This window comes from Lates calcarifer, linkage group LG4, assembly GCF_001640805.2.
Source record: "Lates calcarifer isolate ASB-BC8 linkage group LG4, TLL_Latcal_v3, whole genome shotgun sequence".
NCBI classification, from domain to species: Eukaryota; Metazoa; Chordata; class Actinopteri; family Centropomidae; genus Lates; species Lates calcarifer.
Window position 1 is genome coordinate 20,280,912 of NC_066836.1, and position 25,199 is coordinate 20,306,110.

Below are 25,199 nucleotides of genomic sequence, written 5' to 3' on the forward strand. Positions count from 1 at the left end.
CTGGTGGTCGTTACATCTGCAGGCATGCTGCCCTCTTCTGAGTCTCTTCCAACTCTTCTGGCCTTTGTATCTGATATCATGTGCATAATAGTAACCCCAACCCCAACCTTTTACTTTGACAGCTAAGTCAAAACTAATTTTCTTTTTTGGCAAGACAAATGTTCAGTGAGACAAATGTCATGTAGAGCTTTAGTGATATTGGATATAGGTAATATAGAACTAAGACTTTAATGTAGAAGTAATTATTAACATTGTTATTTAAATGTATTTTCAGATTCACTGAAGACAAAATAATGACAATATCAGTTTGTTTCCTCCAGCACTTTTGTCTTGAGGGGTGCAATGAATATTGCACTTTCTAGGAGCTATGAATAGGGCTTAATCTTGTTGTGGGTGGTCTATTTGTGCATTTAGAAGTCTCTAACTTATCCACCTTTGTCCACTGAGAACACAGTGTGTTACTAAATGCCACACAAACACATTCATATACATTCATTGGACATTTTTCATGACACATGACACTTCTTGTTTGTAGCCATGTTTGAAGCTTGTAATGCTCTTCATGCCAGTGCTACCTTAACACCATACCATGGTAAACATATACCTTCAGAGTCGTTTTTATATTTACAGCCATGCTGCCCTCTACTGACTCCACATGGTCACTCCTTCAGTGCTTATAGATTTAATCTGTATCTCATTATGCAGCAGGGACAGTAAAAAGGAGGATTAGTAACAACACACCTGAGCATGTTTGTTTTGTATTCTTTTGTATTAAAATTAAGCTCACTGCTGCTATGACAAATTCCAAATGTAAAGTGATAATTTCATTGCTTTTGGATCAAAACCAACAAAATGATTATTAAATCAGATATTGGGTTTCAGTCTGTTATGCTGCTATATGTGTCAGAGGTTTTTTAATTATTTCCATTGTCATTATTTGTTTTAACAATAATCATCTCTCTAACCCCACCTAGTGGGGGTAAACAGAAAGGTGCTGCTGTGGTGCTCCTCTGCAATGTTTTCTGTTTCCATCCATCCATTATCTATACTGCTTAGAAGCCTATTCCAGGTGACACTGGGCAAGAGAGGTACACCCTGTACAGATCGCCAGTCCATCGCAGGGCCAACACATAGTCTACTAATTGAATTAATTACATTAAATTCATGATATGCCTTTTGGCTGTGTGTAATTATGAAATTATTGTAACACACTGAATTTAGCATCGTGGACTGGTATTTCTCCTTTTTTGTTGTCCGTCATGTTGGCTATCACAGTGGTTTCTAACAAGTCAGGACCTCTCAAGTGGATCGTGAGTTGTAGCAGTGTGTCTGAACAACATGATTAGAGAATAACAGAGAGGAAAAGATGGTCTTTGCTGCTTACATTTATATTATCTTTCCCCTGACTTTTCTCTGATGGTGTTTTGTAAAATATTGGATAGTTTTACCTTTTTTGGTTGCTAAAAATTGACCAAATATCTGTTCTCTCACCTTCCTCTTATACTCCATCTACTACACTTATTTGCGTCATGTCTCATGACATTTAAGTGACTGTACCTGTATTGTACTTCAACACCCTGATTGAAGGCTTTTAGCAGGAGTGTGTGGCTGTCACTCATTGCAATATTAAAAGCTTTTTATTATACTCAACGTTTGAGAACCTTGGATATTTTTCCACAGTGCTTCACTTTAAACTCAGACTGTGAAATTGTTGCTGAACAATATAAACTGGAGACCACAGGTGGAAATTACATGTTAATGTCACAACTTCCCTTCAATTCCCTACGATTCTCTTCAGTCAGTGGCCTGTGGTTTTTCTTCCTTCAGAAGTTGTGTGGTGTCACTTTGAAGGCTGCCAGTGATAACAAGTTCAATCATGTAGACTCCATGCTTTATATTTTTCTTGGTTATGTGCTGTATATATAGCTTTTATTGTCAGTTTCCAACACTACGCTACACTGTAAACACTAAATTGTCCATAGTATATGCGTGTAATATGAAGAATTAAGACATTGTTTAAACACTCACCATTTAAGTTTCTGAATGGCTGACAAAAGCAAAGCAGAAAACATTTTTTAGGGCACATGTCAAATAGGCAACCTTTTTGACATATATGAAATCAAATACTAGGAATTATGCAATTCCAGTGGAATCAAGGTATAAGGTTGTTAAAAACACCATGTCACACAACACAAGGACACTGCAGCACACTGATCTTTAAAATAGATTTTATTTACCATTTTGTAATTCAACAGTTTACGATATACAGCTGACAGGACTAAGACATTTCAATGGATTTTGGCCCTAAAGGTTGAAGAAGAAGAACAGACATGGTTAGATAGATAGACAGATAGATATGATAGAAGGTACCAGAAGAACTGTGTTCTCATTTCTCACTTGTGCTTTTCTTCTCCACTCCTCCCATGAAACAATTTACATTGGCATAGCAACAACACAGCATTTTATCCACTGACACTGAGTTTCTTTCAGCCAGACCACTGAAAAAGACATTTACTGTACTCTCTTTTTTTCCCCACAAAATGAAAATGCAAATTATTATTCTAATTTTACACATTTCTTTTTCTTGTTGCTTATAAAAAAACTAATGATTTCTTTAAAGTGCTGAAACATGAGATTATGCTTATATGAGCAGTAGTAAGAAATTCAAGAGGTAATGTTCTGTAATTTACAGAGAACCACAGAAAGAAGGTAAAATCACAGTTTTGTTTATTTTTAGTACAGTGGAGCAGATGTGCTGTGAATTTGTGCGAAAAATGGTCCAAACCATGTAGTTGACAGTCCTCAACATCAGTGACTTTCTGTACAGCCACCTCAGTGTACAGCCATAGTAAACAATTTGAAGACATGGGTCAGTTATTAACTGAGCCATTCTCAGATGCTTCATTTAGCCTTCCTGGAGGGTCAAATAGGTCAGGCCTTATTCTTTTGAAGCTGGATACAGTAATCACTTTCACTTTACTCACTCACTTTTCCAATAAATCAATTTAAAATAGTAATAGGACCCTTGCCTGATACATATATGTCATTTAATGGGCTGAAATGTAACATAATGTAACATAAAACAATAATATGTACCAATATTATAGATCAGAGCTGCAAAAGAATGAAAAAGTGACTTGATGGGTCCTGATGTTGATTCAGTCTTGGCTGCACAATAATTTTGGTGTTTTGATTTCATTTTCTAATAACTAGACAGAGAAAGCCAAACTGTTCAGTGTAAGGGCCACAGAATATTCAAGATAAACCAGCCATGTACAACTGTTTGCACTGCATTGTGTTAAATACTTAGTATATGTAATACTGTTCTCTTTAAAAGCATCATTATGTAGCTGCAGTCACAGTCTACACCAGAGCTCATAGTAAAAACGAACCATTCTTTTGTAGTTCAAGTTTCGATCCAAAGCTTTTTGTTTGGCAATGTTTTTAATATCAGCTGGCTTCATCTTGATTTTTCTATGAATATAACTTCAAGAACAAACAAAAAAGTAGTGTAATTGAACACAGATAAACAATGATTAAGATCTGAAGATAAAATATGTAGTTTTCTTTCTCTTCTTTTAGTACAAAATGTTTTTTTTCTTAAAAGATAGACTGTTTATTAGCAGAGTAGGACATGGCTAGTTCTGATAGATTAGAGGTACACTGACATTGATACTGATACTACACCTGCTCTACACGCAGGCTCAGCAGTAAGAGCTAATCCACTACACACAGAGTACACAATACACCTGACATTGTCTACATTACACTACAAGAAAAATGACAAATCAAAAACAAAATGAAACAATACCCGCCCTCCCTAAACCCGCAAAAACACACAAACCCATCCCCCAAAATAAAAGCAAAGATAAACACATACGTACACACAGTCTGATTATATTTTTTTTTACATTACTGTACAAACAGAGGAGGAGTTGTGGGGCCAGAGGAGATGAAGAGGGCTGGGATATATATAGAGAAATAGCATGGTAACGTGGCGGCTAAGCTTCAGTTACTACGGCATGACCACACAAGACAGGCAATCACAAACAGGAAATAGTCTGAGCTACAAGCTGTCCCAATATACACTGAGAATTCTAAGTTCATGTTCACCTTTTTCAGCAAATAAAACCTCATTTCAAGAGTGTAACTTGGAATTTAATGCCACTTTCAGAAGAAGCAACACAATATATTTAGATTAGAAGATGATGATAATGTATTGTTTCATAGAGCACCTGGTTTCACAGTAATATTAAAAATAAACACTATTATAAAATAGGTGATGTGTGGTGTGAATAGTTAGCAAATGAACCAAAACCAGACTGTCAAAACAGAATTCTAACTACAGACCAAAGCTACAGTTCTCGATCTATGGGAAAAGCCACTGTATGTTTCTATAATTTGAAAGCCTTCCTGTACAAAAGCCTGATAAAAACCTGGGTAGAGATGTGTGCTTGTTTCAGAATGCCCACTGTGCTTATCATTATCAACTTCAATATGTTTGTGGTTATGTGCGTCTTTATCTTTGTAGGTTCCTTCTTTAATCCTCTCAGCCAGAGGAAATGTTGTGTCTGTTGGGCTTTTTGCACATAGTTCATATTTTCACCTCTGTTGTGCCTTTACTACCCTGAGTGTCAGCATCACCCCATCTTGTGGATTATTGGAGCAACTACACTGTAATGTTTAACAAAATTACCATCCACTTCAAAAAGACATGAATAGAGGTGGACAATAGTGGTGAAGGAAAAGAAAGAATGTGTGGATTATGCCTGAAGTTGTGCTTAAATACTGCTAAAAAGTATAAATTCTTAAAAGAATAGTTCACCATTTTGGGAAATGTATTTCTCACCAGGAGTTAGATAAGAAGTTCAATACCACTCTCATGCCTGTCTACTAAATACAAAGCTGCAGTTGGTTAGCTTAGTTTAGCATAAAGACTAGAAACAGCTAGCCTGGCTCTGTCCAAAACCTAAAGCTCACTAATTACAGTGAAATCAAAAAGTTCTGAGACTGTTCCTGTTGTGAGCAAACTGAGCGTGGCACAGTAATGCACATGTAGCAGGTTGGAGCAATAACTTGCAGGTGCACATTTGTGATTTCACCATGGAGCAGAGGCAGCATCATGTTAAGGTTTACATGGATCTCCGTTAAAAGGTCTCAGATGACTCAACCTTCATATCAAGGATCATCACTGGAGATGAGAATTGGGTTTACAGCTATGACCCAGAGACTAAACAGCAGTCCTTGCACCAGAAGGGCCTGCAGTTTTCAAGACCAAAGAAGGCAATTCAAGGCATGCTCATTGTTTTTTTTGACATTCACGCAGTTATTAACTATGAATTCGTCCCCCAGGTTCAGACCGTCAACACCAAGCTCTACTGCACCATTCTGAGACTTCTGAGGGAAGACGCTTGGCACAAATGACCTGAACTGAGGTGCACCGGCAACTGGGTGCTCCATCCTGACAAAATGGTTGCTCACAAAGGATTGAAAATGTTTAATTATTCATGTTAAATTAAAACAGGGAACATTCAAAATGTACTGATGCACAAAGAGACTACTTGAGGGTGGTGGTGTGAAGATATAACATGTTAACTGAGCTTTAGAGGTGGATTTTGTTACCTCTGGACAGAGAAAGGCAAAGATTTCCAATCTTTATGCTAAGCTAAACCAGCGACTGGCTCCAGCTACATATTTAGCATACAGACATGAGAGTGGAATCAATACTCTCATTAACTCTCAAAAAGAATGCAAATAAGCAAATTCTTGTAAATGTTGGAGTATTCCTTTAAGTCTCCTGACATATAAACATACTGAATACAATATACAGTTATGTATATTATGTGAATATGTTCCATGCTCATACTGGTATTATAGCCCTCTAGTTATTCAAACTTGATTTTGATGACATGTCGCATAGCTCACAAACTGTGAAAAATCAACAGTACAGTCTGAGGAAACAAAACCAGACCTGATACAATCCAATCCCAAGAAACCCTCCCTGCCTGTGAAGCTAAAAGCATCTCACTACCACCTGAGCAGGTGTCCAACAAAACATCTTAGGATGAAAATATAACGGAACACGTGGTGCAGATCAAATCTTCACACAGCTGTCTAGATGAGAAAAACAATTCATGTATTTAATCTGTCTTTATACCATACCCCTCTGCCATCACTCTGGTGCAATATTGTCCTGGATGCTTTCCAACCAGACACTCTGCATGCTAAAGAGACCCTCTCTATCCTATCAGCGTCCCTCCAACTAAACAACAACAAATCAAGTCATAGATGAGGAATGGTAAACATGGTTAATTATGATTCTGTAGTTTTTATTTTTTGTACAAAATAAACATATGCTGTCTTTATAATTATTTACTAAGTTACTTTACAATAATGAGAGGTAAAAAGGAGACTCCTACTGAGAGAACAATACTATACAGCTACATTTAAAACTACATGATTCATTTAAGATCTTTATTCTATTTTCCTTCTGGAACCAAGCTGCATCAACTGCTCTGTCTCTCCATCATTAACAGCACAGCTTGGCTCAGAGCTTTAAAACAAGTGTCTGTAAATACATTAAAGGTTCCACTGACTGTAAGAGACTGACACCAGATCAGTCTCTGAGTTATATATATCTATACATATATATAGATATATATATATGTATATATGTTACCAAAAACATGTGCGGGACTCAGGTAACTTAGGTAATGTTTTTGGTAACATGCCTGAATGGGGCAGATTGCTACGACCCACAGGAGACACACTCTCAGACGCACCTATTATGCTTTCACTGGCTACCTTCTAAAGCCCGGATCCTCCGTCCCAGACCACATCCCAAGATGCATTTCACTCAAAAAAGAATGCCTGGAAGACTTAAGAAGAGATGGCACTTCTATATTTGGAGTTGCATCCACCTGTTTTGTGTGTATGTGTAGTTGTTTTTTTGACAGCGAGGTGGTTTTCAGTCGCTATAATCTTAATGGGCCACCTTAGGCAAGGAACGACGACAAACCACAGAGTGTAACTTCGCTAGGACCCTGAGAAATGGCCATGGGAACTCTACTGTCAAAAAACTGGGAACAAATATGCTTTGTGTGTGTGTGCATGTGTGTGTGTGTGTGTTTGTGTGTGTGTGTGAGAGTGAATGCGGAGGCAGAGAGTTACAGTACAGCTAAAGTTCACTGATGTTTCTCTGCTGAGTTCTCAAAGTTTAAGCAGCTTTAGTGGAAAAAAAAGTTACAAATGGAGGAAATTTCCACAGAAAAATCAGTTGTGTCAGTTGCCATCTCGGGTGTTAAATATTTGTGCTCTGTAGAACTTATTTTGAGAGAAGAAGCAGCATAAAAAACAACAGGCTTAGTCTTAAGCTGAGATCAACTATGGTTGAGGTCACTGTGTGCTGTAAAATGTACAATAGTGTGAGTGTATGAGTGTGAATGAGTGTATCCGCCTTTTTTTACTGGCCATGGAATTGAGACTATTTTTTCATCTTTCAGCATCATCAAACTGTAAATGGCCAGTACTGGCACAGTTCTCCCTCCTTCTCTATATTACAGCACCACAACAAGTCTCCAGCTGTCAAATCACTGCCGCTAGACAGTCGCCAATGCCAAACAGACCCAGCTAACAGAATAAAGGAGAACAGTGTGTGTCTCTATGTTGCTGCATGCACAAAACAAATACATGCAGCTTCACAATCTACTGTACCTCTAACTGCATATGAAGATGACATATACAAGTCTTACAAAAAATGAAAGGAAAAACAAACTGCATTATTAAATTATGTTGAACAAATTAACAACTCGCGCACATGCACGCGCGCACACACACACACACACACACACACACACACACACACACACACACACACACACACACACAAAATAACATACACGCAAATCTTTTGGATGATGACCCAATTTTTTCTTCCTTTCTTTTCTTTTTTTTATCTAGAGACAACACACAGATAGATAGAAGAGGTTAGGATAGATATAATAAGCCCTTACAATATGTAAAGGTCTCCAGCGAATGGGATCTCCCCCACAGAGGACTGTGGGAAAGTGGGGTGAGGATGGAGGAGAAGGGAGGAAAAAGGGAGGAAGAGAAGGAGGAGATGGTGGGGCAACGGGGGGCGGCCGTGCCCTGTAGCGCTGACAGACCCGGGGTGCTGTCTATGCGCTGGGGTTGGGGTTGTTGTGTGTGTTGGTGGAGCCGTTGCTTCCCTGGATGGTGAGGCTGATCTCATCCTTCCTCTCCTTCTCCTTCTCCTTCTCCTTCTCCTCCTCCTTCAGCTCCTCCTTCAGCTCCTCTTTCTCCTTGAGGGGACGAGCCTCCACAGTGTCTTCGGAGGAGGCCATGGGGGCGTAGCGGCCTGTCCGGTGCTCCTGCAGGGCAGGGCCCCACTTTGGATGTGATCGGCATGCATACTTCAACCGCTGAGATAGAAAGAGAAAGAGGAACATGGTTGAGAGCAGCTTTAGTTAGAGTTGATATAGGATTGAATACAATATTAAATATCAACATACTAACTCAGGGTGTAAATGTGACAGCACTTTAAAATGTCAGTAATTAAAGCTGGATTCATTACCTGACATTTCAACCTCTTCAACCTTCTATCTCTTACTCCTCATATGTTAATCTACTAATTTCAGCTTTTACATACACAGTGACAGTTCAAGTGTCAACAGGGCTTGAAACACCTGATTTTTTATTTTTCAGATGCTTTCAGCATCTAGACTCCACATTTTTCAGCTGTTTTTGGCTGTCACATTTCAGACAGTTCCAGCCTTTTTAGGTGTTGGGTTGTTAGGTTGGTACTGTGCAAGTTTCCGTGTAAACTTGAGTTTTCTTTAGAAAATTTGGATTTTTCTTTCTACCTGATAATATTGTAATATTGGGATGGGGTGCACTCTAGTTTAGGTTAGTGTCCTAAGGTAGAAGGATATGAGTTAGATTCTGTACTGTAGATGCTGCCTGTATTATTAGACAACATGTTGTCTGGGAAAGCATCAATTAAAGGACTGATAGTGGGAATGTAGGGAAATTTTGTTAAATAAGTAAATAAATGACTGTTTCAGATTGATGGTAGTTTGTTGGTACCCATGTCATAAACGCTATAATAGGTTTACATTCAACAAAGTGTGATCCATGTATTTCAAAGCGAGGACCGCAACAATTGTCTTCATGATAGAATGACCTGTAGCGGGGGCTATACCTCTCTGAAGGTGGCTCCTGGGGACCTTGAGATCTTGTAGAGGGCGTAGATGGGTATGCAGACCACAGAGGACAGAGCCATGGCAAAGCCAATAGCCAGAGACCAGCCGGGATACACGTAGTCATTGTAGGTGATAGGCTTGTACTGAATCACTGTGAAGATCAGGATGAACTACATGGACAGAAGAGAGACAGAGCAGAGTGCGATAATTCAGAAAAGGTGTTAAAAACATATATTTCACATCCAGTGAGTGGGAGAATTGAAAGTGAAGTAAAGTGAATGTAAAGGCATAAAAAAAGATATAAATAAAAATAGTAAAAAATTAATATGTGGTCCCCACCTGCTGATGTACAGGAACCCTTACTCTGTACAGGTTAGTTAACTGCAGGCAGCAGCACACCAGACACCCATTTTTATTTCAAAGTTGCAGATAATTTTAATAAAAAATCCTGACTGTATACAACAACAATGATTTTGTTCACAGTTCTAGTGGAGGCCCTGGAGAGCAGGGCATTAATCTGTGTAGTGAAATGAAAAAGAGAACAAAAGTGCCTGAAATCTGACCAGTAATCCACAACAATGAATTTCTTGGTTGGCCCAGCAGCTTAGTGGACTAATACGCCTGCTTGGGAAATACCATTGATAGTGGCAGCATGTGTCCATTTCCCAGTCAAAAAGATCTGCTTTTAGAGGTTTATGCTGGAGACAGGGCCAACAGCAGCCAAACAGATTAGCAATGATGGAAGCTGAAATATAGGCCAGTTCCCTAACAATGTGTCAGCAACTCAGGAAAGTTGAGAACCTTACACTCTAAAATCGCTGCACCAGTGTGTGGCATCTGTGCTCCCACGATCTCCAAATTTCAGGAGACGGAAGTTTTATGTGACTGAAACAATGTTATATTTTGACCACAGGTTCAATCACTATGACTGTGTACAACTGTGTGTCTTCTTTGTGTGTGTGTGTGTGTGTGTGTGTGTTGACTTACAGAGATAATGACAGGGGAGATGAATCTCCAGCAGACTTTGAAGAAGAGAGGAGGAGGGAATCCCAGCATCATCTCAACATCTTTGAAGTAGTTCCTGTGACCTGCGATGAAAACAACATTATCCAGCAAAATCCAAGATGGCAATCAATTTATTGTTTATTTTACATTTTAATAATGACATAATACGATATATACATGTGGTTTGTGATGAAAGTTCAGTCAGTGTATGATCTGTCTAGTCTGTCTAGCAGGGTTGACCCCACCCTCAATTTTTGTAGGACTGGTAAATATCTGTCTGACATTTTAAAGCAATAAAGAAGAAATTTGTGACTGACTATTGTTAATGAAAGTATGTGGTTTACTTTACTCTCGTCTATTTGTACTAAAGTTGGTGACCTACAGTAGGTTGCAGCTGAGGGGTCCCACATGTATAAGAGCCCCAGACTAGATTAAACAAATTGATGAATGGATTTGTGCAAAGCAAAGTGTTCCGAACTGAATGATGATATGACGGGAACCTCTCAGGACTGTGCTATGACAGATATTCATTTTCATTTACAGATTGGTTTATCTAGAAGCTGGAGGTAAAGAAAATATGAGGCTCAAGCTGGACTAAGATTTCTATAGCTCGAGTCATTCAGGTCTACACACACCAAATACAAGCTGCTTTCATGCCACAACAATATGAATCAAAAGAATTTCATAGGTACTGTTTCTATCTAATACATAATGAAACAAAATTTGTAGGGCAGACTTATGAAAACTGAAAAAAATGAGTTTAAATGACTAAGAGAGGAGAAATATCAGTATCTCTGCCTCTGGTATAATGGACTTTTTTGTGTGATTGTTTTAATGTAGGTGCATTATGGTGAATTTTTCAAGGGAGCATCAATGAAGAATTATAAAATTCATGTACTGACAAGGTGATGAAAAATTTCAATCTTGTCTGATGCAGACTGACTGACATTTACTGATGATGTTCCGGTGACAGAAAATATTTCTGCTTTCAGACTCTATTATAGCTGTGCTGAAGCTATCTCTCTGTGGCGTCATTATGTCTGGGTATGGCCAATTATCCACAGAGATAAGGAAAGTGAACCACCAAGCTGCAATGTCAATATACTTTTATAATAATGTGTCCATTTTTCTTTAAAAAATGTGAGATTCTTCTCATTAATATACATGAGAAAAATACATGTATATTTTTGTGTATTGTTGAACACACACAACAATTACACTCAGTCTTTTTCCCTCCTTACCATAAATGTACATGATGCAGATGCACATGATGCAGGAGATGATGACCAAAGAGAAACTAGCAGCGTAGTTGTCCATCAGTAACAGCCAATAGATTCCTGCCTGCATACAGGGAACAGAAAGAGTCAAACCTGCCTCTCCACGGGAGAAAACAAGCTGTATTCAAAGTTGTTTGCATGTGTTTGAGACTTACCTGTGTTGTTAGTGGCACTCCCAGCAGGAATCCAGCTACGGCCACTGACAGTGTGACTATAGTCTTGTTTCTAATGATCCAGTCTGTACCGATCTCATCGACTATGGCCGTCACCAGGGTCTCCAGCAGACAGAACTAAAACAACAGGAATGAAAGGTTGGACAAATGTTGCTGGTTTTTCATGTTAGAATTTTTACACACTCATTACTAAGCTTCGTTCATAGAAGAAAGTCAGACACTTTAAGTTCCTGTTCTGCATTAATTATTCAGCATATTATGATTTTCTAATCAAATTTATTTTTAAAACAGTACTTCCTATGACCAGCTATAAATCTATCTACTACACTGGCAACAAAAACATAATTTTTATAGGAAATATCTTAAAAATCCAGGCACTGAACTGGATTGTTATGAATAAAAAGCCTTGGTAACAAGTTACATTAGGGTACACTTACTTACCATTAAATAGTTGCTTATTAGCATGTGTACTGGCTCTTTATTAGTCATTATAAAGCACGTTTCAAACCCTTATTCTGCATGATAATATTCTACAGCTACTAGACTGAGAGTTTTCCCTCATTAACCTCCAAATTACTGCTTATTGATAGAATAGGGAACATAATCTGAATTACAGGGACTTAATTTAGACTTGAACTCTAACACTTGTAGTTTTGTGTTTTGTAATGTAAGAACAGACCATATTTATCACACGTTAATTAAGGGAGAATTTCTGTTCTTGTGTTACTACTAGCTTATAAAGTCCATACTGAGCAAAGGGTATTAGGCATATTAATCATAATTCATGGACACTAACTTCCTTACTTACTACCAATATGCAATAATTACGAGGGTGTTGAGGAAAAACTTGTAGTTTATGACCTAGTAAGTGTAGAATATGATCAGGGAGAATAAGGGATTAATAAGTGCTTAATAATGACTAATAAAAAGCCAATATGCATCTTCACAAGCAACTAGATAATAGTGAATAAGTGTACCCTAATATAAAGTGTTACCAAAGTCTTTAATATACAGTGCATGGGCTAATACATTATAACGAGTCTACAGCCATGCTAGCAACCCTGTGTGGCTGTAATTACTTTGAGCTAAAGGCTAATGTCATCATGCTAACATGCTTGAAATAACAATGCTAACACGTTGATGTTTAGCAAGTGTAATTATGTTCACCATTATGGTGTTTTAGCATGATAACGTTAGCAAATAAGCACTAACCACAAAATAAAGGTGAGGCTGATAGAAATGTCACCAGTTTTTCAGGTATTTAGTCAAAAAAGAAAAGTATAATCTTGTTAGAATCTTGACCAGATGATGGTGCTTAATGAAAAATCAGGGTAAATGTGTGGTTGCCTTGAGCTTAAGAAAACACATGCAGACATACAAAGAACATGCAGATTAAAGACAATATCTTTAGAAAATACATGTGCAGCATTTGGAAAAGTCTTTTCAAATGATAAACACACCTGCAGATCCTGATCAAAACTAATCCTGAGTTCCTGATGTCTAAGCATAAGCTGCTGGCATGTGCTGAAAACAGCTACAGACTGAAGATAACATCTGTGTATCATTTTTAAGATTGATATCTGCCAAGCTCAACAGTATGGCATGAATGGCATGTGAACCAGTGGAAATTTACAAAGCTCCAGTGACAACCAAAACACACACACACACACACACACACACACACACACACACACAATGCTTACATTGTATCTACAATCCATGAACATGTACGGATTGTGAAAGGTATCTGTATATGAGATGAGTGACGTGAACTGTATGTACAGTATGTATGCATTCATGTATATATGCTGTACATACAATCTTGTCAGTACAATTTTTATCATGCCATCCTGAAACGTGTCTTTAACTGAGAAGTCAAACTGCTCCGAGATCAGATTCTGATTGACCCATATAAGAAGAACACACATGCAAAACAACACTCCAAACTCACCTGAGTCCCCAGTCCCAGAAGGATGAGCATGAAGAAGAAGAGCAGTGACCAGAGTGGTGAGATGGGAAGCAGAGTGAGGGCTTCTGGGTAGGCCACGAAGGCCAGCCCCGGGCCGTGGTCGGCCACCTCGGACACAGGGACGTTCAAGTGGTGTGCCATGAAGCCCAGGATGGAGAAGATGACAAAGCCGGCGTACACACTTGTCGCACAGTTGGTTATACTGATGATGATGCTGTCTCTGTGTGTAGGAAAGAGAGGAAACATGATGAGGACTAATAAAACTGCTGGACAGCAGGCTACATTTGTATGGGAAACTAGTGTATTCAGGTTTGTTGTCAGTTATACTGTTCCTGAGCACGGACGGTGAGCACCAGTCAAAGCTACAATCTAATGTTTGAAGCTATAATTATGGGAATGAAAAGATGCGGTGAGTGAAAGGGACTGTGCTGGCTCTCTGACTTTTAGCTTAAATGTTAAGCTGTTGATGCTTTGTTCTGGGATGCACCTGTTTCAGCTGTACAGTGCTGGAGGATGTGTGGAGAACACCTTTTCATCTTTACTCTCACTGACTCAGACTTGGACTCTGACTAGGTTTACATTCACCAAGGGAATTATGTAGTTGCAAAGTGCTTTGTTTCCTGTTAGATTTATCACAGAGGATGTCTTTGATGACTTTGATGTTGGTCCCTTGTTCACCTCCTCACAAACCACCAATCAGGCTCCTGCGTGCACTTCAGCATGTGCACCAATTGATGGTGTTACAGGAGTTGCAGAGAGCGACTCCATGGGGACGGAGCTGCAGAACACAAGCTGATTAGGCGACCGTGCAGCTGTGTGCGCAGATAGCAAAACCTCAAGCTCCTGGCAGAGGAACAAATTATATCTTCAGCCTTTTTCCCCCGCCTACCACCACCCTCCCTGACACCCTCACTCTGTCAGCATGTGTGGACGAGCTCAGGAGAGTAAATGACATCTTTTCCTCTCCTTATCTCCTCCTCTGTCCCCTTCCCTGCCCTCTTCTCCATCTTAACCTTCTCCTTGGCTTTTTCTTCGTTCCCTCGGCGTTTGGGCACAGTGCAACCAGCCGCTTAATACAAGTCCAAAAAAATATTATCTCTGTCCCTCCTCCTGTCCCACCTTATCTCACCTTCTCTTTTTTAAACCTGTAGCCTTGAAGTTGGCTCCTCACTCTTTCACCTCTCTCTTCTCACTTTCTCCATCACTCTTTAGCCCTGACTCATTAGGGGGATGCCATTCAGCCAGCACAGCCTAAAACAACTTGTTTCCTCCTCCTCCCTCTGGCTGCCTTTTCCCTGTAGCATGTCTACAATTTATATTTTCAACTCTCCTTTTTTCCTCCTACTTCATCTCTCCTCTTCCTACGCCTCCTCACCTTCACACTCCCCCCTGTCTAGTTTCTCTGATTAGTGGAAATAATAAGATGCTGGTCTGTTGCTGAGACACTGCAGCTGCACAACCTAAAGCAAAACGAGCACTGTCATATTCACACAGGCAGAGGCAGCCAGACAGCCACACACTAAGCATTGCTTTTGGGTAAAATCTGACCACTTCCAATTCACAGAATTTTTATGCTGAAACCTTAATGTAAGGATTACACCTAACATTTGTAAATGCTTTTCAAAATCCAACTGAATGAATTCAAACAAGCACAGTCATCAAGCTTTCTCTGTTAATGGAAAGCCAGCACATTACAGGGATATGTATATTCCTGACAATAGCATTAGTGTAGACACTCTCTCTCATATAACAAGCATATAGAACAATTTTCATCACATTTTGCTCTTCTTGTGAAGGTTTTTACTGAGGAATAGTCAGGAGAGGGAGGGTTCTGTGTCTTTTGAATGTGAAGCCGATCAACTCAGCTAAGCACAAAGAATGAAAAAAAAGGAAACAGCTTGGGTCTGTGCAAAAGGGGAAAAAAACAAAGAGTCTACCAGTACTTCTCAAGCTAAAAAAAATAATATGTTAAAAAATAAAATAATATGTTAAAATGTTTCTTTAATCAGTTGTTTTTAAAAGTGTAAAAACAACTGATTGTGGTTTTACAGGATGTTATAAGCTGGACTATTTATTTACCAGGAGCAGTGACTTCCTGGAGTCTCTGCTGCTAGCAAAGAAATAATCAGTCATTAACCCATGTAAAACCACAACTTGTTACTCTTTTTACACTTTGGTATTAAACAAGACAGCGACATTGTGTTAATTGGTGAATTTTAGAGGTGGTGGCAAGTAGATTTCTTTAGCTTTGGATGGGCAAAGTTTACAGTCTTTATGCTAAGCTAAGCTAACTGTCACCTGGCTCTAGCTTCCTACTTACTATACAAACATTGCTCTTCCCAAATTACTTTGTTCTGTTTATCCGTAGCCTGGGGCACCAACCTGAAACAGTTGTTATGGAACTTGTTGTAGGAAGCCATGGTAATAAGACCACCCCAGGCACACCCAAGGGAGTAGAAAATCTGTGAGGCGGCATCTCCCCACACCTACAACACAATCACACATAGAGTCAAAGGCAGAACAAAGAAGGAAAAAAGTATTTTTCTATTTTCAGTTTATTTATCCATCTGCCTTGTTATATGAGTGAATACCTTTGCATCAAGGACCTTCTGCCACTGTGGAGTCAGGTAGTACTTGATGCCGTTGATGGCTCCATCCAGAGTGATACCACGGATGAACAGGATGGTCAGAACCACATAGGGGAATGTGGCTGTGAAGTACACCACCTGGACACGCACACACACCCACACACAGAGATTATTAGAGAGGCATTGGTGTCTATGTATGAGTATGCATGTGTGTGTTTGTGTGTGTATATGTCTGTTTGCAAGGCTAACCTTTCCAGAGGATTTAACACCCCTGATGAGACAGAGAAAGACGACACACCAGGACACTGCCAGGCAGCCCAGGATGGGGAGACGGACCTCTCCAAAGTTCCCAATATCATCAGAGATGTTCAAAACATAGTGTCTAGAGAGAGAGAGAGAGACAGAGACACTTTTATCACTTGACAAATCAAACAATTCATTCTTTAGTAGACAAAAATGTGACACTATTAACCTTGAAATTATCAATGCTGGCAAAACGTCTGCCTCTTCACTGTTGTAAAGAAACAATTCTCTTTCAGGATGACCAAACACATGTAGTATTTTTACTTTGTTGAAATGTCACTGGCTTTTTAGTGGTCTGTATTGCTATGAAAATATGGCTTATGAAACTTCTGGAAACTGAAACCGAAAAACATTTTCTTTGCTCTGAAATCTCCTTTAAGTGAATAATTTAAATGGTAATTATACAAAATGACAGTGTTTATGAGCATGTGATGAGGATAATTAGTAATATCTTCATGTAGGTTACACAACCTACACATCTGTTCATCTGCCTCAGCTATATTTCTCTACAGTTTATTGCTGTATTGTCAGTAGAAATATAATAGATGAATACATGACTCAACAATGTGGCTAATTGTCATGGATTTGCTGTTTTTATAGGAGTTTGATGTAGGATTAGAGGATAGAACATAAGCATCAAAGTTATGATGGTCTCAGTGGTATATATACCTAATGGACTGAAACAGTTAGAAAGCTTCATTCAGAGAGGAACGTAAAGTAAACTAGCCTGTATTACGTCTATGTTACAGGCTCCTTAGGCCACAGAATAAGCTGCTGGACAGGATCAAGTAAAACAAACATACCTCTTAACACTGCTTGTTAAATCCCTATTGGAATTCATGACCTTGAGCTTGAAAAACAGCGTCACAAAAAATCGGAATTGTTGTGAAGTCCTTACTAGAAATGATGGTTTGATTGTACCTGATAGCAAAGTGATCAAGCAAGAGTGTGAAAACTGGCTTTACGAGTGGGACTTGCTTGCAATTGTTTGTCACATTGATAGTTTGGTTATTCCATCAGTAAGAAAACCAAATGTTTAATTTAATTTTTATTTTGATTTAAGAAATAAAAGTTTAATAGAAATGGAATAAGTGAAGCAGTCTGTGCTGAGCTGAAGATCCACTCGTGATTCTAAACAATACCAACTACAGTGTTAAATAGTCTGAAGGCCTTTAACTACAGCTGATTAAATCCCTACAGGCAGCTGAAAGCAGCAGGATGTGTATACATTTTATATCTGAAATGCAGAGTCATTCCACCTGATAGTCCATCCGGATTACGTTGCACCCAATTTCATTATACAGTGAAAATGTGCAATGACAATAAAGATATATTCTACATTAAGCCGTACATACGACAGCAGGCTGTTGTGAAATGAATGTGAAATGCTTCTGGTGCATTACAGGGGTTAAACAGTAGCTCTGTGTTCTCGGGTTAAGGTGTGACAAACTGAGATAGTTCACAGTGAATAATCTTGAGACAATTATAGTTTATTTATATCCTCTCTCTCTCCCTTCCTCATAATCCATCTAATCCAGATATTCCAGATGTGTAATGTGACTGAGAGGATACTCGATTATCACAGCTCAATGATTTATGTTTCACATCACCAAACCCTTCATATAGTACAGCTGCTGATGACCATAAAAAGCAGGTGCACCCGAGTAAGCCCTCATTAATCTCACACTTCACCTAGTACTTTATGCCGATTGTTCTGGTTGCACCATTAAAAAAAGAGCGCGCAGATTATTTCCAAAATTTAACATAATATGGGAAACCTCCCTATTGTCAATGCAGATCGCTCAAAAGCTGCTGTGCTTCCAGTCTAATCTAATCCAAATATTTGAATGCTTTCTGCAAACAAGGGGCATGTTTGAAGTAAGCTTATCTAACAGGTGCATGTTAATTTTGACCTCTGTGTTAAGTACGCAAGGCGCACAACACTGGGTCCAAGGAGGTTAGTTGCATAACTTGGCAAAACTTATAAAACAGAACTAAATCTCAAACAGATCAACAACTGATAATTATGTTTTTATAACCATTTTCTTGTATCTTGGGTTTGAAAAGTTGAGTATATACACATAAATGTATGAAATGGAAATTTGCAGTGCTCATACTGAAGAATCCGTGACAGTAGCAATCACTTGAATTCACTTTAATGACATTTCAGTGTTAAGGCTTTCATCAGTTAAAATTCATGACTTTTAAATAATTTGAATCCAAGCACCTGTGCACAGAACCACTTATTATGACTTTTTATTAGTGTGCAAGATCTTTGTCATAAATGCTTGATACTTCAATTAGAAAAAGGGTTTACACATTACTAAATCTAATGTAATGGTTTAAACTAACTTTTGTATTTAATTCGCTTATTGCTGTTGTATCAACCAGCTTGTAGTAAATCTAAATTCACCACATGTCTCTGGTGCACATCCAGCACTTACTTCCAGTACTCCTCACTGGGGCTGGTCCTCTTGGTGCGGTTGACGACTTCAGACACCCCTGCCACCAGCCTGGTGGTGGCGTTAGCCAGGCTGGCGTTGAACTGGTTGCCACTGCTCACCACCCCGCTGCAGTCTGGCGTGTTCCAGGGGTTGTTGCAGTAGGTCCATGGCAGCAGGTTTGTCATGGACAGGAAGAAGTAGTAAAAGGCAATGCAAATGACCACGTTGTAATAGATCCCAATGTAGGTGGACACCACCATCATGCCATAGCCCACACCTGAAGGAAAAAGAAGACAGAGTGAAGACAAAATGAAAAAAAACAAACTTAAACCTTGACTGTGAAGTGATATGCAAGATGTGTAGTGATGTCTTCCTCATTGTCCCCATAAGGAAGATAAGTCTCCGTAATGTGACTGTGTTAACATATTTGGGTCCACCCAACGTGAATAATACTTGGACCTTAACCTAACCTATGAATCAAGAATTAACCTTAAAACGGAACAGTTAATATTGTAGAAAATGGGTTTTTATCCCAAACTGGAAGGTGTGCACCTGTAATGCGTTTGAGTAAACAGATTTTCATAAGGACAAGAAGATTTACAAACACACATAAGTACACACTGCTAACCTTTGAACATTGGGCTGATCTTCCAGACTCCCAGACATCCAAGGCTGGCGAACTGACCGAAGGACAGCTCAAGGAAAAAGAGAGGAATGCCGCAGAAGACCAACATGATGAAGTATGGTAACATGAAGGCACCTGGAGGGGGGTAGACAATAGGACACAAACTCTAAGATGTCCAATTTGCATAACTTGAGCGCATTTTCCCTGTTAGTCCACACAAAAACATGTGAGTCTAGCAGGCATATACAATGGCATTTCCCTCCTAAACTGTTGTCTGACAAAGATAATAACTACTGTTCAGCTAGATGAGCGTGAAGTCGGGGAGTGTGGAGGCGTCTGGTCTATAAGCACAAACAGAAAAAGAAAATCAGACATATGCATGTATAGTAATGAGGTATAATATATAACTAAAGAAAATGCCAAAAATATATATTCTCTATATATCTCACACAGTATATTGTGTAAATTAGACCTGTCTCATGTGGTCATAAGAGAGAAGAAAAGAAAACATAAACCTCATCTGTCATAGTAACCTCCCCTGAGTGAGCAGAGAGGTCACTAAATGTGCAGTTGAGTCTGTTCAGTGGTGCAGAAAGTCTCTGGTGGTTCAGACTGGACCAGAAACCAGACACTCATCTATAGGGAATGTCTGTTGTGTGTGTGTGTGTGTGTGTGTGTGTGTGTGTGTGAGCACTTGTGTATGATTGTCCGTATGTGAACTAGGTCGATGCAACCAGCTGACACTGTACAATACCAAAACTTTATCATTGTGTGTGAGCTGCTGGTAAAGCTCAGCTCTCCTGTGCCTCCATGCTATCTTCAGCTGTGAGTGAACTAATGTATGGCCTACATATACTGAGTCCTTGTAAGGGATTGCAGGTCTCCTACATCCAAATATTTGCAGTGTAAACATATGAAGTGAAGTGTGGGAGATGCCAATGAAAGGTCTGAGTCACTGAGTGAGGGGACCTTGACCAAATTGAACAACTGAGCAAGATACAAAGTTCTTTAAAACACATGGGATGCACTTGACTTCAGGGCAGAGAGACAATAAACTGACAGCAACAGAGCAGTTTGTTGTCATCATGTTCTTATTGAATACACAGCGAAAGCAACACGTCAGCAGCACAGCAGCAGCTGGATCCACATTTTGACAGCATTCACAGCCCAATAAACAATAAAACCCTTTCACAAAACTTGATGCCTACCAAGATGTTTTGGACTGAAGCTATGTACATAAAGCCTCAACTGTTACAGGGCTGGTATAGGCAACTATATGCTTATATGGAATATGGTTGACCCACCTGGCCTGCCTAATAATGTAAACTGTGAAGATTTTATATCACACAGAAATACATAATATACCTCAAATTGTGAATGTTTATGATCATATAACGATACGCAGTCATACATCTAAATTGTGTGAATAGTACTAACTCTGAGACATATATTTTGTACAGTGTTATGCATGTATGAATAAATCAAAGTCAAACCTACATTTACAAAGAAATCGTTCAGCTGTTACATTTGGAAGTTATGTCACAGCTGCTGATGCTACAGTGACTCCCACTTTACAAAGTAGCTGATTGCCTTGGACAGTGCCACAGATGTTTCCTAGCAACCATTTCACAACTACCTCAGTCTTTAGAAGCTGAGCTATCCTTTATGTTTTAATGGAGCAAGCTTATTTAGTAAGTCAACAGTGTGAAATCAGAGAGTAGTTGTGGAGAACCAAGGATGTTACACACTAATTTAGTAATGAGTTTACAAATGACCAGAACAGGAGAGCTACACTATTGCTTGGAAGTTTACATTTCTCACTTTCATAGAGCATACAAGTTTCTGAGTCAGTTTTATTCAGTTGTAGTTATGTAACTATAGTTATTGTGGACATACAGAACTCAGAATTCAATCATCAATCATCTACTCACAGAACTTCTTGTTCAAGGCAAGAGTGTATAGGCAACTGGCAAACTTAGCATTGTTAGTCAAGCTGAGGAATAGCAATTAAAAACATGAATCCACTTACTTTGGAAACTGAGGCTCAATTGCTGCCTTCAAAATGTCAGTGAGCTTAACTTGAAATGGTAACTTGAAATTGTGAGTTAAAATAGTGTGGAAGTGTATGCTTTCTTGATAAGATTAAGCACATTTTCTTGAATGGCTAATTAAATAAATTATGTTTAAAGTTTTTAATTACATAAAGTTGTTTTCATTCAGAGAATCAAGTTTACAAAAGTGATCATTAGCTAAACAACTTTGCTTTGGGTTGAAACAAAGCTTATCTTCAGGTTGAGTTTACTCACATTTTTAAGGCAACTGAAGTTACATTTTAAGCTGAGCTGTATGAAATATTTTTACTGTGTAAAAATCCAAAAATTATTATGAAAAAAACATATAAAATTTACATAATCTTCAACAACAGTACAGCAGCTTGGATCCCAAAAGTCCTGTATACTTATCAGCCTTTAAATCCTTTATATTATGTACACACATCTCCCCATCAGTGTACTCTCTACACTGTTGAAACTTAACCTCTATTTAATTCATGTTCCCTTTATGTACTGTTTCTTTTTATATGCACTTCAAGTTCTTAAACTTTACTGCACTCATTTTATGTGGTGTACCATTGGCCAGCAATAATAAAGTCAGTCAGTATCAACCCAAGAGAAATGAGCTAAGCTCTACAAGGCATACCTCCTCCATTTCTGTAGCAGAGGTAGGGAAACCTCCAGACATTGCCCAGGCCCACAGCATAGCCCACGCTGGTGAGGACAAACTCAATCTGGTTGCCCCAGTTCCCTCTCCGGGAGTTTTCATCCTTCTTCACTGACTCGCCTGGAACTGCTCCGTTCTGCAACAAAGACAGAGAGAGACAGAGGTGACTTCAGGTGGCAGGAAAGCGAGTGTGTTTCTGAGATAGTGCTGCTGCAGCAACTGCACTCTGCAGGTTTAAACACACCTCTTTTACCCGCATAAGTCAGAAGTGGATGCTACGACAAAGAGAAGAGCTTCTTTGGGGGCCTTATATGTTCTATTTGGCCAAATCAGATCTTGGTGTTAGGTGTAGCAGTACTCATATTATGCAATGATGGTGAATAATACACATCTTTGGGGTGCATGTTGAGTTGAATTATTCATATGGTTTGCTCACACTTGCAGTTAATGAATACTCTGTACTACTATCTCCTCTACCCCAAAAACTAGCATAAGGTGGGCGCACTGGAGCAGACAGGATATAAAGTGAAATCAGCGTCTTAAGAACAGCCCATAAGCATTTGGTCTTGTCGTCCTGATTTCCAGCCTCTCCTCTCCTCTCCTCCCTCCCTCCATCACTCCATCTGCTGGCATCAGATGGTCCCTCTCTCCTGACCTCCTCCGTAACCTCAGCTGTGTCTGTCTGTCTGTCTGTCTGTGCGTGGGCACACATGAAGACACTCGTACTCTTGCAGAAAAATAAGTAATGCTTATTTAGATCATTAGTACTCTCTTTTAGTAAAATGTGAAACAAAGGTACTTGTAGAGCATGATAAAGAGAGACAGCTTGATTTGTTGCTTCAGTATCAGTCATAAACAAACTGAAATTATGTAATGATGTTGGTTATTTTACATAGATTTGCTTCCATTCTGGCAATCCATGGACTGGACTGAGTACCAGGGTCAGTACAAGGGAAATGTGAACTGTTGAGTTGTCTAATTAAAATGTCAGAGGATAGAATAAATGAACTGGAATAAATAAGGTCTTTGTGAGCAAAACAGCTCTACTTAATTTGTGAGGAGGTGGATTTGCTGTATATCTACAGTAATCATTTGTGTTGTAATGTAAATTTTTTTACAAGTAAGCTTTTAATGAAGTTGAAGATAAATGGTCTGAAAAAGCCATTGAGGTTGGCAGATGAAAAATATTCAGGGAGGAAACAGATTGTGTGGACAGTGTGATTTGGATGAAGTGGAAATTCTCCTTTCTGCTGAACAAATGATGATGATTTAAGAGAGTTAATTTTATATGAAATGACTTGATTTGATTTCTCCAGTACGGTGTTGCCAGTGGTTTAGGGATTTTGTGCAGATAATGAAGGTCTGAAGATTTGTTTGAAAATGTATATACAGCACTCTGGTTCTGGTTTATGTGAATCTATGCTGTTTTCTAAGCCCTCGCAGGGTGGGCACAGTTGTATGCATGACACAATAATAAAAACATTCATTTCTCCATTCATGCTGCTTATGTTATCACTGTGTAGCAGAGCCTGCGTGTCGGGGGCTCATTGAATGAGTAGTCTCATATTTTCGGTAAGAAAGGTTTCGAATCTGACAAAAAATGTGAGTACTGGTCATAAATACACTCTTTTCCCGGGGCGGCAAACGGCTTTGCTGTGAAAAAAACAACAACATATATGTACTGTATATGTGTCTACATATATGTCTTAAAGTTCAGATTTTAAAGTTCAGCTGTTCTGTTTATATAACAGCAATAAAGTCACATGTATATTTTGTTCTATTTTCTGAAACCACACACACACACTAAGCACCACCGCTCTCCAGATGAACACACTGCTTCCAACAGAGTGTTCAGCTTGTTCATCAGCAAAGAAAAAAAAAGTCAATATCAACAAGCACAACAACTAAAAACAATATCCACATTGTGCCCCCATGGCGCCATAGTTCAACTTTGAGGCGGCACCGAGCGTGACTAATGAGAGAGAGACAGAAATTGGACAGCAAAAAAAACACAAAACAAACAGCCTCCATATTTTCCCCAAAGCGCCGTAGTTTGTCTTTGAGTCTGGCTGTGCTTGCATGTTAAGAGGGCAAAACAAAGTGCATTTCTCCAGCATCCTTGACCTTTCGTTTTGCACGACTGAAACCTGCAGGTGGGATAGGACAGGAAGATCAGCAAACACAAGTGCTTGTTGGCGAGGAGATGCTCGGAGTGAGCCCACGGTCACAGCAGTGTGTGAGGAGAAAACCCCAGCTGCGAACCCGCCATCACAGCGGGCCGCACATTACGACGTCTCTGTCTGGAGTTGACTTTGGAAGGAGAAAGGAGCTTCAGAAACAGCGCACAGCTGTGTGTGTTCTTGCCACACCCGGTGTTAGGCTGTACATCTTATACATCTGACTTCCCTATCAGCAACCAGGTGTGAGCTTTCCAAAGATAGATACACACACACACACATGCATAAACACACACGTTGACAGGTTAGCTGAGGTCTGCAACCTGACAAACAGAGCAGGACTGGGAACACAGAGAATAGCAATGACCCCTGAATCTCTGGTGTCATGTCTATAAAACTCAACCTGATATATTCATGACAGGCAGTGTGTCAACTACATGGAGTTTAAATTCAAAGTGAGTAGAGCAGTGGACATTGTTACAGTGAAAACCAGTCACTGTGTTGATATATTTAACTGTAGGACTGTATGCGAAGATGGACGACATGACAGCTGCCCAAAAGTGAAACCAAAACTAACTCAAAATCGCCCCCGGTCGCTGGCTGCAGTATAGGTAATTACTCCTGCCCCCTCTACGTTAGTGGACGAGAGATGGGCCAAACTAAAACATCAAAGTACATGTCAAACAAGTTTTTCCCAAA

General features: G+C 39.3%; 1 protein-coding gene across 2 annotated transcripts in view; it reads right to left on the reverse strand.

The window, feature by feature from the left end:
- Window positions 1-2,211: 2,211 nt before the first annotated feature.
- slc6a9 (solute carrier family 6 member 9) overlaps window positions 2,212-25,199 on the reverse strand; it is a 72,909-nt gene continuing 49,921 nt past the window's right edge. For both annotated transcript variants that reach the window (XM_018677559.2, XM_018677558.1), the window contains 12 exons: window positions 22,303-22,459; window positions 19,609-19,740; window positions 18,981-19,257; window positions 16,483-16,615; window positions 16,237-16,371; window positions 16,028-16,131; window positions 13,628-13,865; window positions 11,659-11,793; window positions 11,468-11,567; window positions 10,209-10,309; window positions 9,221-9,391; window positions 2,212-8,441 (listed from right to left, as the gene is read on the reverse strand). In XM_018677559.2, the coding sequence (XP_018533075.1) occupies window positions 8,178-8,441; window positions 9,221-9,391; window positions 10,209-10,309; window positions 11,468-11,567; window positions 11,659-11,793; window positions 13,628-13,865; window positions 16,028-16,131; window positions 16,237-16,371; window positions 16,483-16,615; window positions 18,981-19,257; window positions 19,609-19,740; window positions 22,303-22,459 (1,947 nt within the window). In that variant the 3' untranslated portion in view covers window positions 2,212-8,177. The remainder of the gene's footprint in view (window positions 8,442-9,220; window positions 9,392-10,208; window positions 10,310-11,467; window positions 11,568-11,658; window positions 11,794-13,627; window positions 13,866-16,027; window positions 16,132-16,236; window positions 16,372-16,482; window positions 16,616-18,980; window positions 19,258-19,608; window positions 19,741-22,302; window positions 22,460-25,199) is intronic.